Source organism: Acomys russatus, chromosome 4, assembly GCF_903995435.1.
Source record: "Acomys russatus chromosome 4, mAcoRus1.1, whole genome shotgun sequence".
Classification (NCBI taxonomy): Eukaryota; Metazoa; Chordata; class Mammalia; order Rodentia; family Muridae; genus Acomys; species Acomys russatus.
In genome coordinates this window covers 4482725-4499290 of record NC_067140.1, presented here as the reverse complement: position 1 = coordinate 4499290, position 16566 = coordinate 4482725, and the positions used below count along the sequence as shown (strand labels likewise).

At 40.5% G+C, this 16566-nt stretch overlaps 1 protein-coding gene across 1 annotated transcript in view; it reads right to left on the bottom strand.

The window, feature by feature from the left end:
- Positions 1-16566, bottom strand: part of Itch (itchy E3 ubiquitin protein ligase) — an 86962-nt gene that overhangs the window by 56744 nt on the left and 13652 nt on the right. Inside the window, exons 3-6 of the mRNA XM_051143571.1 lie at positions 14429-14519; positions 8528-8669; positions 4607-4731; positions 2980-3117 (exon numbers count right to left, since the gene is read on the bottom strand). Coding sequence (XP_050999528.1) covers positions 2980-3117; positions 4607-4731; positions 8528-8669; positions 14429-14498 — 475 coding nt within the window. The 5' untranslated portion in view covers positions 14499-14519. The remainder of the gene's footprint in view (positions 1-2979; positions 3118-4606; positions 4732-8527; positions 8670-14428; positions 14520-16566) is intronic.

Sequence of the window (16566 nt, the reverse complement as noted above, 5' to 3'; positions counted from 1 at the left end):
ATGTGTCTGAAAATGTAACTAGTACACATTTCCTGTGAAGAACATTGAATTGATATTCTAATCTGAAGGGGTATAACCATTTCTAAATGTTTCTTCTACTTTGTAATTTCTTTTTAGAAAGTAGAGGAGGGACACAAGATGGCTCAGTTAAAAAATCAGTCTGGAAAATTCTTCTGAAGTATTATCAAGTTCCTGCTATGAAACATAGCCCTGAGGTAAACAGGAAGTCCTCCTGCAGAGCCTCAGAGCAACAGCAGCTGACGCCCAGACTGCTTACTAAGCAACACGTCTTGTCAGAGCAAACAGTGGAACAGTTTTATGCCATAGGGCCTTGGAAATCTGTGTGAAAAGCAAAAGTAGAGACGGGCATGACAACACATGCTGCCATTAATCCCAGCAATTGGGAGGCAGAGGCAGGGGAATCTCTGAGTTTGAAACCAGCCTGGTCTATATAATGAGTTCCAGGATAGTCAGAGATGCATAGGAAAGCCCTATCCAGGGGGGGAAAAAAAGGAAGGAAGGAAAAAATAGAGAAGAGAGGAGGAAGCAAGAAGAGGATTAAAAATTTAGAAATTGAGAAATAAGTTTAGCATATTACTAAGTGAGAGAAATATCTGTTAAGAATATACTGGAGTCGCTGGGCGTGGTGGTGCACGTCTTTAATCCCAGCACTCAGGAGGCAGAGGCAGGTGGATCGCTGTGAGTTCAAGGCTAGCCTGGTCTACAAAACAAGTCCAGGACAGCTAAGGCTACACAGAGAGACCCTGTCTCAAAAAACCGGAAAAAAGAATATAGTGGAAAGAAGCTTTTACTAAAATCACTGTCAGATGGTCAGGTGTCACTAGAAACTTCTTTATTGTGGTTAATTCCTCTTTAACTCAAACCAGTATATCCTACAAACTGTAAAATGTCCCAGCACACAGATAATGCCACAACAGACAGCCTGTAAATGTGGCTCACAGAATGGGAGTACAACTGGCTAGTGGATTCCAGTTCCTACTGTCTAGTACTACCAAGGACCGAAGTCACTTAAACTCAGTCCTTATGTCCACCACTGGCAGTGCAGGGGGTGGAGCTTCAAAGTCACCGTATTAGCTGTATGAACAGCACTGTATTAGATAGCAACTTTATCGATCAGCTCAGCAGCCACAGGCCAACTGAGATTCAACTTTTATTTATCCATCTTTTGTTTGTTTGATTGATTGTTTTTCGAGACAGGGTTTCTCTGTGTAGCCTTGGCTGTCCTGGACTCACTCTGTAGACCGAGCTAGCCTCAAACTCAGAGTGATCCACTTGCCTCTGCCTCCTGAGTGCCGGGATTAGAGGCGTGCGCCACCATACCCAGCTATTTATCCAGCTTTTTAACTTGCAGATATTTTTTAAAATTTGTAGAAACACTGCAACAAAAAATTAAACAATCAAGGCCTTTTTTATTAATTATTTTATTATGATACTGGCAACTGAATTTAGGGCCTCACACATGCTAGGTAAGCATTCTACCACTAAGCTATGCTCCTAGACCAATGCCTTTTCAAAAAGAAAATAAACATTTTTTTTTTTTTTGAAAAAAGAACAGCAATAACAAAAAATACAAATACCACACTAGCTATTTTTGTCAGAAGAATCGTAACAGACCTTAACCACAAAGCAGTAACTGAGCTGAGCATGAGGGCCTATGTCCACCTATAATGCAGCACTTGGAAGGTTGAGGCAAGAAGCTGGGAAAGCTCAAGTCCAGCCTGGTGCTGGGCAGGTGGCTGAGTGGGCAATGCGCCTGCTGTATAATCATGAAGACCTGAGTTCAGATCCCAAGTGCCCACACAGGAGCCTGGGAGAGAGCACATGCGTAATCCCGGCGCTGAGCAGAAGGGTGGAGACAGGAGGTTCCCGGGGCTCTCTGGCTAGACAGCCTGCACAGACTAGAGGACCACGAGCAGTCCTGTCCCAAAGCAACACACAGAGGGGGCTGGAGAGTGGGCCAGGGGGCTAAGACATGCGGCTCTTGTGAGGCCCAGAATTAGACTCCCAGTGTCTTATCAGGCAGTTCACAACCTAACTCGAGCTCCATGAGATTGTCCAGGGGAGCCCACACACGTGACTTACACCCACAGTCACACATATGCATACAAATCATTAAAAATAAAATAATCTTTTATTGCTAAGGCAGACAGTGATTGAGGAGACATCCTGAGGCCAACTTCTGGGTCCACTGGTGCAAGCACAGGTGAAGGGCCACCACCACCACCACCACCACCACCCACAACCCCCCACCCCCCCCACTTCTCTCACACCTCCACCCCCCCCCTTAGAAAGGGGGAAGAGAGGGTGTGGGGTAAAAGTTCCTGGCTGACATTCAGTCTGGCTTCTCTCTCAGCAAGGAATTGCTCTGCTTGGCCTCAGACTAACTCAGCCATCTGCTCTAATCTTCTGGCTTCTTCTCATTTTCTGGCTCTTTCATCTTCACCTAAGTTTTCTTTCTGCAGCCCATCTCTCTGTTACTGTCCTTGTAAAACTGCCTCTTAAGTACCTTCCCTTTCTTCTCTCTTCTCGTCAGAGTTGGGAGTATCCTATTCTGTCAAATCTTGTCTGATTTGTCACCTTTTCTGCCACTCAGTTAGACATCACTTTCAAACATGGGTGCTTCCTTCTACAAACTAACTTTACCTTCATTTGGGATTAAAGGAATGTGCCACCATTCCTGGACCTAAGCTTTTCTTTACCTGATACTTGCTATACCAGGCTGGCCGTGAACTCAGATCTGCTTGCCTCTGTCTGCTGGATTAAAGGCGTGTTTGTATTCCAGTCGGATCGCACAGACCTAAAAAGGCTTTGGATGTGATCTCTTGCCAGAACAGCCATGTTCTGAATTAACATTCCTCTACAGAGAGGAGAGAGGGAGAGCAACCAGCCAAGCAACCAGCCTAGTATACGCAATATAATACTGTCTTCAAAAAAGGAGGGTGAAAAGTAACCACTTACTTTCTGAGCATGAAGTTTCACCATTCGTAACAATGTCAGCTTCTACTTGCAGCCCATCGAGGCAGACTGACAAATCTCCCATTGTCTCTGTTGGCTCTTTGTCACCTACAAGCTGCAAAGTCATAACTACTTCTTCAACTAAAAAAAGAACAAAAATTATATTTAAAAAGAAGATCACTCTTTCAATTATGTATAAACTGTTCTACTAGACAAAGGTTTAAGGATCTTTAAGACCAGAATACTACTTTTTAAAAAGAGAATGAACTTCACCTACATGTAATATAGCATTTAATACAATATAACATAAAATATTACATATCTGAATCATGTATTATATTCATTCTACACTTATAAGGCCATAGTATAAATCAAATCAGCATGAAAACCAAGATCAGTTAGCAATATAAACTTGGGTTACACTGAATAAAAACATAATTTAAGACTGGATTGTATATCGTTAAGACCTAAATAAGTAAAAAAGTCCTTAAGATTATGTTAAGGGGCTGTGGACATGACCTTAAAAAAATAAAATAATTTTTAAAAAATCTCATTAGGCTTTCTATGTGCTACTTTGCTAGCAATTAACCTTTTAGGGACATTAAAAAAAAGATTATGGGGCTGGAGAGATGGCTCAATAGTTAAGAGCGCCACCTGCTCTTCCAAAGGTCCTGAGTTCAATTCCCAGCAACCTCATGATGGTTCACAACTACCTGTAATGGGATCTGATCCCCTTTTCTGGCCTGCAGGTATACATGTAGGCACAATACTGTATACATAATAATAAATAAATAAATCTTTTCAAAAAAGATTATGTTAAGGGATAGAAAAATAATTCACATTTAAAATATGATATGCTAACTAAAATGAATTATGATTTTATAAATGAAAATAAAACCATAACCACCTATAATAAGGAAACTTCAAAATTAAGCATTAGAACTAAACACTGAAGCCAGGTGTGGTGGCACACGCCTTTAATCCCAGCACTCGGAAGGCAGAGGCAGGCGGATCACTGTGAGTTCGAGGCCAGCCTGGTCTACAAAGCAAGTCCAGGACAGCCAGGGCTACACAGAAAAACCCTGTCTCAAAAAAAAAAAAAAAAAAAAAAGAAAAGAAAAACACTGAGAAATCTACCTAAGCCTAACAGAACAGAACAGAACCCTACATAACATTTGCCTCTCTGACGTATTTTTTTTCCTTCATCTCTGCTTTAAATCTTTTCCTATAAAAATGTATTAATTTATAAATATTTATTTACTAAAAAAGTATTTACTAAAATTGTTTATCTAAAATGAATAAACAAACCAAGGTTAATGAGAATATGGACAGTTTTAAGAGTTTTATGTCATTCCTTATAACCACATAAATATTTGTTGTAATTATCTTGTTTTGCTTTGATCTATTTTTGGTCTCACAATGTAGTTCTGGCTAGCCTGGAACTCAACATATAGATCAGTCTGGCCTTGAGTTCATAGAGATACATCTGCCTCTGCTTTCCAGTGCTACAATCAGAGTCACTACCACCAGCTCAATAACCATTTAAATTTAAGGATAAATAATGATGTGAGTTGTACGACATGTTTAACATAAAAGCAAAGTACATTTTATGTTACTTTAACATACATACGTTTCATATTGTTTGACTTTAATGTTTCATAAATATCTAATCCAGCAGTTCCCAACAAAACATCAGATTTCAGGGTCTGGTGACTCCACACACGAAAATATAATTTACTTGTAGGGGTAACGATACTGAAAGTAAAAAGGAAGGGAAAATATTATTTTTTATCAAATATCACAATGAGAATCTTAAGTTACAATCAAGCTTTAATGTCTAAAATCTTTCTATTGTACCTCCTTTTCTTAATTAAAACAAATTACATTTATTTACTTATTCATTCATTCATTGGTAAGCTGGGTGTGGCGGTCAGAGGACAACTGGCCGGAGCTGGCTGTCCTCCCCACCGTATGGGTCTCAGAGATCTAACGCAAGAAGTTGTCACGCGCCTCTGCTTGCTGAACTATGTGGCCAGTCCCTCGCTGTGCTCTTAAACTTTACTGTTCAACCACGTGGTCGAGGTTCTCAAATCTCATGAACACTGTATTTGAATGCAACTGGACTGTAAAATCTCACACACACAAACACACACACACATATACACACACACACACACAAAACAAAACAAAACTGCTTGTAAAGAAACAAACTGTTAAAAGAGTGGATTTACTGAAACAACACAATATGCCGCATGAAAGATACATAATTTTATGTATCAATTTTAAAATGTATGTTTTGAAGTAATGAATATACAAATTAAATCCTTACTTATGCGATGTATTTCTCTGAACTTGAGGTGGTTTCATTAATTCCCACAGTCTGCATATTAGTGGGAATTAAAAATGATGCCCCTCAAAGAGGGTGAGCAAGCTGCCAAGTCCTGCAGCTAGTAAGCTGCCTGCAGTCTGAGCTAGAGTCTACTGTTGCACACCAGAAGTGCCACAGGCCATCATTCATTTGAAAACCGTATCAGATACATCAAGTTTCATGCTGACCAAGGCAAAGTCACCAGGACAACCATCACATACAGATGTGCAAGCCTGGACAACACAATGAGAGCCTGTCTCAAAACAGAAGCACAAAGCTCACATGTGGCAAAAATACACAACAAAGAATTGCTCTATAATGGTGTTTCCAAGGCAACAAAAATTAGGAGAATTGGACAATTCTGCAAACAAAATCTCAAGATGATCTTCAGTAAATTCTTCTTAATTCAATTTTATTTTTATCTTTTATGTCTTTTGCAACAGGGTCCTACATACACAATCCTGGCTGGCCTAGAACTCACTATGTAGAATAGGCTGGCCTGAAATTTGACGTGGCTCTCCTACTCTGCCTTCTACACACTAGGATCATATGTATTTATATTTTAAAATCATTTTCTTAAAATTACCATTAGACATATCAAAATGCTCCTAAAACTTCAGGCATTCACATTATAGGCATATCAATTTGTTTTGATATTTACTAGGAATAAACATAATCAAAATTTGCTGAAGAGAAAAGCTTATAGTTTTGGCACTTAAAAGAACATCTATTTTTCTAGTCATTAGTTTATTTCTTTCTGTGAAAAAAAAAAAAAACAACAGTTGTAAATATCAAGTAATAAAAATAATGTCTGTATTTTATAACTGTAAAAACTAGTTACATTCTGATCTACATTTTAATAAATATGTGCTCCCCAAATCATATGTGCTACATAATTTTAAAATCTACTCATTGGCAAGCTGGGAGCAATGATGCACGCCTGTAATCCCAGCACTCAGGAGGCAGAGGCAGGCAGATCTCTGTGAGCTCGAGGCCAACCTGGTCTACAAAGTGAGTCCAGGACAGGCAAGGTTACACAGAGAGACCTTGTCTCAAATAACAGACTAAATAAAAATCTACTCATTGGCAAATATGCTTTTCGCCTTAATTTTTAAAATTACAGTCCCTTTCAATGAGTATTCAAAGTCTCAGGTTGTACTACCAACATCTGATAATTCGTCAGTAAGTGCTCAAACTGAGCTCTAATTTTTTTAAAGATGTATTTATTATGTATACAGTATTCTGCCTGCATGTGCACCTGCAGGCCAGAAGAGGGCACCAGATCTCATTATAAATGGTTGTGAGCCACCATGTGTTTGCTGGGAATTGAACTCAAGACCTTTGGAATCAGAGCCAGTGCTCTTAAGCTCTGAGCCATCTCTCCAGCCCCTGCACTATCTAATTTTTATGAACTTATACTGCAGATAAGAATTATTAGCATACGTGCATGTGCATGTAAATTATACAAGTCTAGTATCTTAATATTAGCAAATAGTAAAAAAACAACTATTATAGGAGAGAGATTGTACAGCTACATAAAGGGTATTAGACGTGTACACATTCAGCCAGAAGTGTAACCATGAGTATTAAATTAAGTTAATATAAAAGCAGAGACATAGGGGCTGGCAAGATGGCAAGGAGTGTAAAGTGCTTGTAATACAAGTCTAGTGGCCTGAGCTCAGTTTCAGAAACCCATATAAAGGCAGGAGAAAGCTGGCTCCATGAAGTTATCCCCTATCCTCATTAACAGCACAGCATGCACTCCTTCACCAACACACAGAATCATAATAAATTAATTTAAACAAATTAAAATAGGGGCTGGAGTGATAGCTATTCACTAGTTAAAAGCACTAAATGTGCTTCAGAAGGACCAGAGCTGGATTCCAGCTCCAGGGAACCTGTAGTCTCTTACGGCTTTGAGGGTGCCCACACTCATATGCACACACACATATAAATAAAAAAGAATAACAAAACATTTTTAAAATAAAAATAAATGAAAAAAGTATTATAGAATAAAAAATACAACTTTTTTGGTATACCTTTTCTTTTTTTTGGGGGGGGGGAGACTTGTTTGAGACAGGGTTTCTCTGTGTAGACCCTGCTGTCTTAGACTTACTTTGTAGACCAGGCTAGCCTCAAACTCACAGAGACCCTCCTGCCTCTGCCTCCCTGAGTGCTGGGATTATTGGCGTGTGACACCACACCGGGCAACATTTTTAAAATATAACAAAATTGAATGTTGGTTTGCAGGGGCACTCTAATTTTGAAAATACAAAACTATTTCTTTTTTTTTTTTTTTTTTTTTTTTTTTTTTACAAAACTATTTCTTTAAACAGGGTTTTACAATGTAGTCCAGGTTACCTAATACTTATAATCCTCCTATCTCTGCCTGAGGAGGGCTGGGACTGTATGCATGCACCACTACACCCAACACATACATACACATACACACAAAACCTATTTAAAAAAAAAAAAAAGAATTGCCAGGCAGTGGTGGTGCACACCTTTAATCCCAGCACTTGGCAGGCAGAGACCTAGGCCAACCTGGTCTACAGAGTGAGTTCCAAGACAGCCAGGGCTACATGAAAGAGAAATCTTGTCTCAAGAGGGGGGCGGGGGGATGAAGTGCTGGGGTGGAAGTACACCTATAGTGCTTGCACTCAGGGGGCCCGAGACAATGGACTGGAGAGGTCAAAGGGCAGCCTGAGCTACACAGAGAAGTCCAGTGAGACCCTGTTTCAAACCAACAGAATCAAAACAAAAACGTTTTAAGAGGTGAGTTATTCTCTACCTGAGAAAAGGGTCATTGGGACTAGAAAGATGGCTCAGGGGTTAAGAGCGCTTGCTGCTTTTTTCAGAGGAAATGGATTCTGTTCCTGGCATAAACATGGTGTCCAGCAAACATTTCAAACTCCAGCCCCAGGGATCTGACACCTGCTTCTTACCTCCAAGGGCATTACACACATTTGGAGCATCGTCATCTATGCAGACAAAATACCCAAACACATAAAATAAAGTAAGTCTTTTTAAGAGGCTATTATAATGATGTAAATATAATATTCACATATGAAATGTTTTAACTGAGAACTAAAGTTAAAAGGAAAAGCTATTATAAAAAGTTCTTCCCATATCAGCGTGGTCTCTGCTCAGGAACTAAACAAGCACCGCCCTGTAGAAACTTACACCGTGAGGGGCTGCTTCCACTTGGGACTGTTTGTATTGTTGCATTTTTCTGTCTTCTTTGACTGTCCATCTACTGTGACCTCTACATAAGGACTTGGTCCAAACCAATTCTTTTTATTTTCTTTAAGTTTGGCTGAGATGACTGTAAAAGAAAAGAGAAAACACTTTAATATTTGAAATATTAGTTTACTCCTTGGTCAATGACATTTCATCAAAGATTAAGGTAGTTTTTATTTAGAAGCAGATGTTCCCTAAAATAATTTTATTTATTTATTTGTGAGATTTCTATTTCTTATATTTTGGCCTATCCTAGTAAATAGAAACATACATACAAGACTTCTACACATCAGATACTCAGCTACCATAGACCAAGCTGGCAATCCCCCTACCTCTGCCTCCCAAGTGCTGAGATTTAAAGTGTGCGCCACCATGCCTGGCTGCACATGTACACTTGCATATGCACAAAACACACACACACACACACACACACACACACACACAAAGTCGATGTAAACAAATAAAAGCTGAAACAATCCAAACATTCATCCATCCATCAACTAGAAAAAAACATAAATAAAATATTGTACATTAGCACAATGGAACCATTATCTGGCAGTAGAAGCAGATGAAGTGCTGACCCATGACACAACATGAATGGACCATGACAACACGGTAAGTGAAGGACAACACAAAAGGACAGAACTGTACACGAGAGATCCACATGCACAAAACGTGGGTGAGTGACGGACTAGCTTGCAGTTACCCAGAGGAAATGATCTGTGATGCTAATGGATACAGGGATTAATTCTGGAGAGATGAAAGTCATTCTAAAATTGTTACACCTGGCTTGGCAGCATATGTCTGCAACCCCAGCACGTAGGAGGTGGGGAGCAGGAGGGTCTCCTGTTCAAGGTCTTCCTTGGCTACATATCATATTAGGCACAAGATTGAAGTATGAGACCTTATCCAGCAAAACAAAACACAAAGTAAACAAATAAAAGCAGCATGATACATCACACAGACCTAACACACCTACAGAATACTCCACCCACCACCAAAGGCCCCACAATCTGCACGGGAGCCCATGGGAGCTTCTTAAAACTGACCACATCTCAGAACACAAAACAAATCTCAAGAAATTCAGAAAACTGAATTACTGTGTATGCTAATCTCACTATAATGCAATAAAGCGTAAAATCAACTGAATCTCTAGTAATTACATAACTCATGAAGATTAAACATTATTACTGAATGATGGACGAGTCAAAGAAGCTTAGAAGAAATCTAGAATAAAATAAAAATTCCCTCAAATTAAATGAAAATGAAAACAGCAAAACCTCTGGGACACATTAAAAGCAGTCCTAAGAGGGAAGTTTAAAGCTGTATGTTAAAAAAACGGATCAAAGAGGAGCCAGGAGTGGTGGCACACACCTGTAATCCCATCATTCGGGGAAACAGAGGCAGGTAGATCTCTGTGAGTTCGAGGCCAGCCTGGTCTACAAAGGGAGTCCAGGACAGCCAAGGCTACACAGAGAAACCCTGTTTCATAAAACAAAACAAAACAAAAAAAGGGATCAAAGGGGACTGGAGAGATGGCTCAGTGGCTACGAGCTCTGACTCTATTTGTTCCTGAATTAAGGCCAACAATTAATAAATGGGGCCTCATAAAACTGAAAGTCTTCTTACAACAAAGGAAATAATCAATTGAGCGAAGAGGAAGAAAATTTTTGCCAGCTACAGCTTTGATAAGGGATTAATATCCAATATAAACAAAGAACTCCAAGGTATAAATCAGAACACAGTTCTCAAAAGAAGAAATAAAAATGGGTAATAAATACCCTTAAAAGTGTTTAATTACAGCAGGGGTCCACAAAGTGAGTCCAAGACTCACAAAGAGAAACCCTGTCTCGGGGGGGAAAGTGTTTAATTAACATCATCAGCAATTCAGGAAATGAAAATCAAAGTTTTTCTGAGACTTCATCTTTCTCCAATCAGAATGACTAAGCTAAAACAAAAATAAATAAACAAACTGATTAACAAATGCTGGTGAAGATGTGGGCAGAGAAGAATCTTCACTCACTGCTGGTGGAACTGAAGACTGGTATCACTACTATGAAAACCAGTGTAGAGAACCCTAAACACGAGAAGTAGATATCCCACCTGACCCAGCTATGTCACTCCTTGCTATGTGCCCAAAGGACACCCTACTTCTCAGATACTTGCTCAGCCATTTCCACTGCTGCCGCACTCATAACAGCAAGAAAATGGAAACAATGTAAGTATTCAGCTGACTAAGCGATAATGAAAATGTTGTCCATCTATACAGCAGAATTCCATTCACTGTAAAGAACGGTGAAATCGTGCCATTTTCAGGTAAATGGATAGAACTGGAGACCATTCTTCTGAGTGAGGTAACCCAGGCCCAGAAAGGCAACAGCTGCATGTTCTCTCTTACTTGGGGTCGTAGCTGCATCTTTGGATGTGAGTGTATAACCCCGCAGAACTGCAGAAACCAGGAAAGGAAAACGAGGTCATGGGAGTGGGTGGGAGGAGGAATGGGACATGGGTGCTATGAACGGGGAAATAAGAAACAGGGAGGCACCTAGGGGACGTGAAGGGAATACAGAGAAAGGGGAGGAGGGCCAAAAAACACTAAGGAGATTTTAAAAAGTCATAGGGAAATATTTTATATTTACTTAAAAATACATATATAGGCTGGAGAGATGGCTCAGTGGTTAAGAGCAGTGTTTGCTCTTCCAAAGGACCCAGGTTCAACTCTCAGCATTCACACGGCAGCTCACAACTGTCTGTAGTTTCAGTTCCAGGAATTTTGACACTTTCATACTAATGCAGATAGGGTATAATTAAATAAATTATATTTTAAAAATACATATAATATATATAATATGACTAAGCATTTACACATATATAGCTTATATGTACATTAGATATATACATATTTTTTTAAATGAAAGTACACTACTCAAGGGTGATAATGCTTTCCCTAAGAGCAACAGACATCTAAAACAAACAAGCAAAAAGACAAAAAGACAAAAAAAAAAACAGTGCCAGATGTGGAAAACCTTCCTTTGAGCTGTTGGTCAGGAGAATCTAAAAAATTCCCAAAACAACATAGGCTATTGCCGTTGCTCTAACTTGCCTCCCAGATTTTGAAGATAAGACCCTATTGCTAAAGACACCACACACTTTTTAGAGAGACAGGACTTGGAAGAATCACTAGAGCTGACCTAGAAAGCTCTGCCCTGTGGACTAGCTCTCATAGTATGCGAAGGTGCTAAGCAAGCTGCTAGGGAAGAAAAGCAACCAACAGCCCTAGCCAGGTGTGAGGCCTGTAACCCCAGCAATGACAGCACAGCAAGATACACACTCTTAATCTTAGGGATAACTAGCAGCTGTTTAATCCAAGTTGTTGTTGCTGTTGTTTTCCTAGACAGGGTTTCTCTGTGTAGCCTTGGCTGTCCTGAACTTGCTTTGTAGACCAGGCTGGCCTTGAACTCACAGAGATCCACCTGCCTCTGCCTCCCAAGTGCTGGGTTTAAAGGCATGCGCCACCACTACCCGGCTGTTTAATCCAATTTAAGGCCCACTCAACTGGAGAGAATTCATGCCTGCTACCACAGAACTAGCCAACTACCTGTGGTTGATGAGATCATGGACCCCAGATGAAAACCTATTACTGCCACTTTCCTAAACCAGTGTAATTCCTTACTGCATTCCAAGAACTTTCTTATCCTTATATCCATAGAGAAGTGTATTTTTTACCTCTCATAAAAGTAGCTTCTTTTTGCAGCAGATAGACACCATCACAGAAATCCCCAAGTGGTCAACATTCAAAGAATAACTGACCATGGGGCGCCCGGCCCCAACTGCTACATCTACAACACAGTCCTTACAGCTGAGACTCGGGGAGCATTGCAGAGGAGGGAGCAGAAAGATTTGAAAAGCCAGAAGCCCTGGGCTTCAGCTGCAAGGCAGTGTCTTCTTCTATATATGACAGGGAAATTGTACCCATGAAATCTCAACAAGATAGTCCCTTAAACAAGACCTGCACAATGGCATCATCAGGTGATGCCACCATGGCTCAGGGGAAATCTTATAAGACCCATGCCTAGAGAATCAGCATAAGCAATTAATGACTACGAAGACAGAAGCAGGCGGATCTCTGAGTTTGAGGCCAGTCTGGTCTACAAGGCGAGTCCAAGACAGCCAGAGCTGTTACACAGAGAAACTCTGTCTCAGAAAAAGAAAAAAACAAAACAAAAACTGTGACTAGAGTAGTGGCATACACCTTTAGTCCCAGCATTTGGGAGGCAGAGGCAGGCAGATCTCTATGAGACTGAAGCCAGCCTAGTCTACAAAGTGAGTCCAAGACAGCCAGGGCTGTTACACAGAGAAACTCTGTATTGGAAAACAAAACAAAATAACTCAGTTGTGACATATAAACATGTTGTTGCTATAATCCCAGGTGTGGGATATGGGGCTGATTCAGACTGTTCACAGCAGCAGACTATTTTCCTCGTGTGGGCTCTGAGAGGGGCTCTTTGCCAGCTGCAAATAGTTTAATTCTGAGGACTCTGGAGAGGAATAAATACCAGAGCCCAGAGAGAGAAGGGGTTGGGGAGGAAAAAAATGCTGGTGCTCCCCACCGCTGCTCCTGGTTACTGGATACAGTTTGATGAGAAGTTGGCAATATCCTGAGACAAAGATTGAACTTGTCCCAAGGAACCCAACAACCCTAACTAGCAGGAAGTAGCTAAAGATAACTACACTCTCTCTTCCCACTGACTTTTTATCTCTCCTACCTAGTGCTGGAGTGTTGGACAGGATTGGGATGAGGAAGGGAGAGACACTAGGAACCCAGTTAAAATAGAATAACAAGCATCACTTTATAATATACCCCAACATTGTGTTTATGTATTCATTCATCAAATACTGAAGTGGTACCTAGATATAATAGCCCAATAAATGTTTTTTCTCTCACAAGATTTTTGTTTGTTTGTTTTTGTTTTTTTCAAGTCAGGGTTTCAGGATAGCCTTGGCTGTCCTGGACTTGCTTTGTAGACCAGATTGGCATCAAACTCACAGAAATCTGCCTGCCTCTGCCTCCCCAGGTGCTGGGATCACTGGCATGGACCACCACACCCAGCACCCTCACGAGGTTTTTTTTAACATATACATTTATATTATTACACATATATACAATAAACTACCTATAGCAAGAAGAACTATAACACAATCAGGAATTATATAAATGTTACATTCTTAGTGTTTGGGCTATTTGTATTTGACAGCCTTGAAGAAAACATCTTTCCTATCTTGGTGCGTCTAAAATTCTGAATGTAAATCAATCTCCATCACATCTTGTCATTATCAACTTAAAACATCTATCTAGACCTAAAAATATCTTCACCCCTAAACAACTTGTAAAACTAAGCTACCTGGTCTTCAACTCCATCAGAGACTTAAGAAGAAATAAACTTGATTAGCTGAGTATGCGGGGAGTGCGAGTTCGTAGCCTTGCAAATGAGAAGATGACATAGACAGCTTGCTACCTGAATAGTCACCCTCACAAGATTTTTTAATACATACATACATACATATGTATATATGTATATATATATTACACACACATATAACACACACATATATAATTCAGATACATGTATGTGTGTGTGAATGCCACATTGAGTACAGCGCAAAGGAGGCCAAAAGAGGTTACTGGGTCCCCTGGAGTTGCAAGCTGTAAGCTCCCATCTATGATATGAGTACTGGAAAGAAGAGCCCCAAGTACTCCTAACCAGTGAGCCATCTCTCCAGCCACCAAGATTATTTTTAATAAGGAGGTAGAGATATAAGGTATTGTACCTTTTAAAGACTTACCAGTGATCTGAAGTTGTGATTTCATGGTCAGGCTACCCATTGAATCAAGCTGTGATTCACTAGCAGACATACCATCAATAAGACAGCAAACCTGAAAACAAAACAAATGAGATACTATCAACATCAAAATTTTCCATTTAAAAATATGGATATAGCTGGGCAGTCGTGGCGCACGTCTTTAATCCCAGCACTCAGGAGGCAAAGGCAGGTGGATCTCTGTGAGTTCGAGGTCAGCCTGGACTACAGAGCAAGTTCCAGGACAGTCAGAGCTGTTACACAGAGAAACCCTGTCTCAAAAAAACCAAACAAAGAAAAAAACAAAAATCAAATAAAAACATGGAAATAGCTGCAGTCTGGCTGCTGGGTACCAGTTGAGCTTCTCCCCTCCCTCCAGGTATCCAGACTTGTTGCACAGTGGTGAGTGCACAAGAAACAGCCTTCTATGGAGATAGCTTCAAGTGAGGCAGCTCATTTAATGGGGGGGAGAGGGGGAGAGGCAGCGGTGGAGGGAGAATGCAGTATTAATGTCCCTGGGGAGGTGGCCAGGGTCTCTGGGGCAAGGTTTGTGGCCAGGGCCTAGGGTGTTAGAAGACACTTCATTTGCATACTCAGGGGCTGTAAGGTCTGGAGGTGGGGGTAAGGTTATAAGGTCAAACGAGAGTGAAGCCTGGGACTGGAGAGATGGCTCAATGGGTAAGAGCAGTGGCTGCTCTTGTAGAGGATCGGAGTTCAGTCCCCAGCAACCACATGGTGGCTCATAACCACCTGCAATGGGATCTGATGCCCTCTTTTGGTGTGCATGAAAACAGAGCACTCATATACATAAAATAAATAAAGAAAACTTTTTTTTAAAAAAAGAGTGAAGCCTGATAAAGGTCAAGGTAATAAATTCTTACTAGGGTTGATGGTGGAGCAGCTGACTTTATGGCACCAGGTTGGGAGGTGAGAGGAAGCCAATTCCTGCTTTCCTCATCTGAGGTATCTGGGTTGAAGTTCTCCTCAACCCTTCCTTCTTTAATCCTGGGCCATTACTGTCCCACACTTTCCTACTAAAGGCTCCATAATAATCAATAGCCTTCACACTGCTAAACACAATTTTCATTTCTAATAATTAGTCTATTATCAGCAAAATTTAAACTTCTTCCTCTAGTATAAACAACACCCTTCCCTTGAGGTCCCAAAACACATTTTCTAGGTTTATGATCTTCTGATTATTCCTTCTCAGTCTTAAAAGATTAAAAATGAGATGTATCGTAAGAGGTTCAACTCTGAATGTTATGATGCTACTATCTGATTCACAAAAGAACCTCAGAAATTGTCATTCTTAGATTATTACCTATTCCTCAATACCCAAAAGCATATCTGCCACAGGTCTACCACACACACACAAAGAAATTTTTTCAGGAAATACAAAAGCAATCAAGAAGCAAACTTCTGGCTGTCTTTGTATTATTCAAATGCTGATTTCTATACTGGCAGAGAGATGAGTACAGGTTGGACTTTAGTATTGTTATTTTATGAAACATTACCTGTCTCGGTGTTTTGTAAACATAATTCCCTAGCCTTCTGATTGATTTAATGAAGAGCTGACAGCCTATTTGAAAGTAGGAGGAGAAGGAGGAGGAGGAGGAGGAGGAGGAGGAGGAGGAGGAGGAAGAGGAGGCAGCACCAGCAGCAGCAAAATTCCTTGAGAAATTCTTATAATACAGATAGGAGTAGGTTAAAAAAAATCTTGCAATTAAAATTTCTTCGTTTTGCCTGGAGTGATGGCGCACGCCTTTAATCCCAGCACTCGGCAGGCAGAGGCAGGAGGATCTCTGTGAGTTCGAGGCCAGCCTGGTCTACAAAGTGAGTCCAGGACAGCCAAGGCTACACAGAGAGACCCGTCTTCCTTTTATTCTCATTACTGCTTCCTTCATGACTCTTTTCTTTTTCCATATGACTCTTCTTACACTACCATAATAGTTCAACATTGCACATGAAAAACAAAAAAAGCAATGGAACAGCAACAACAAAAAGGACTGAGGGCTAAGGGTGCAGCTCAGTTGGCAAAGTGCATGAACAGCATATGTGACGCCCTTGCACTGCATAAACTGCGGCATACTGATGAATGACTGTCATCCCAGGACACCAGAAGC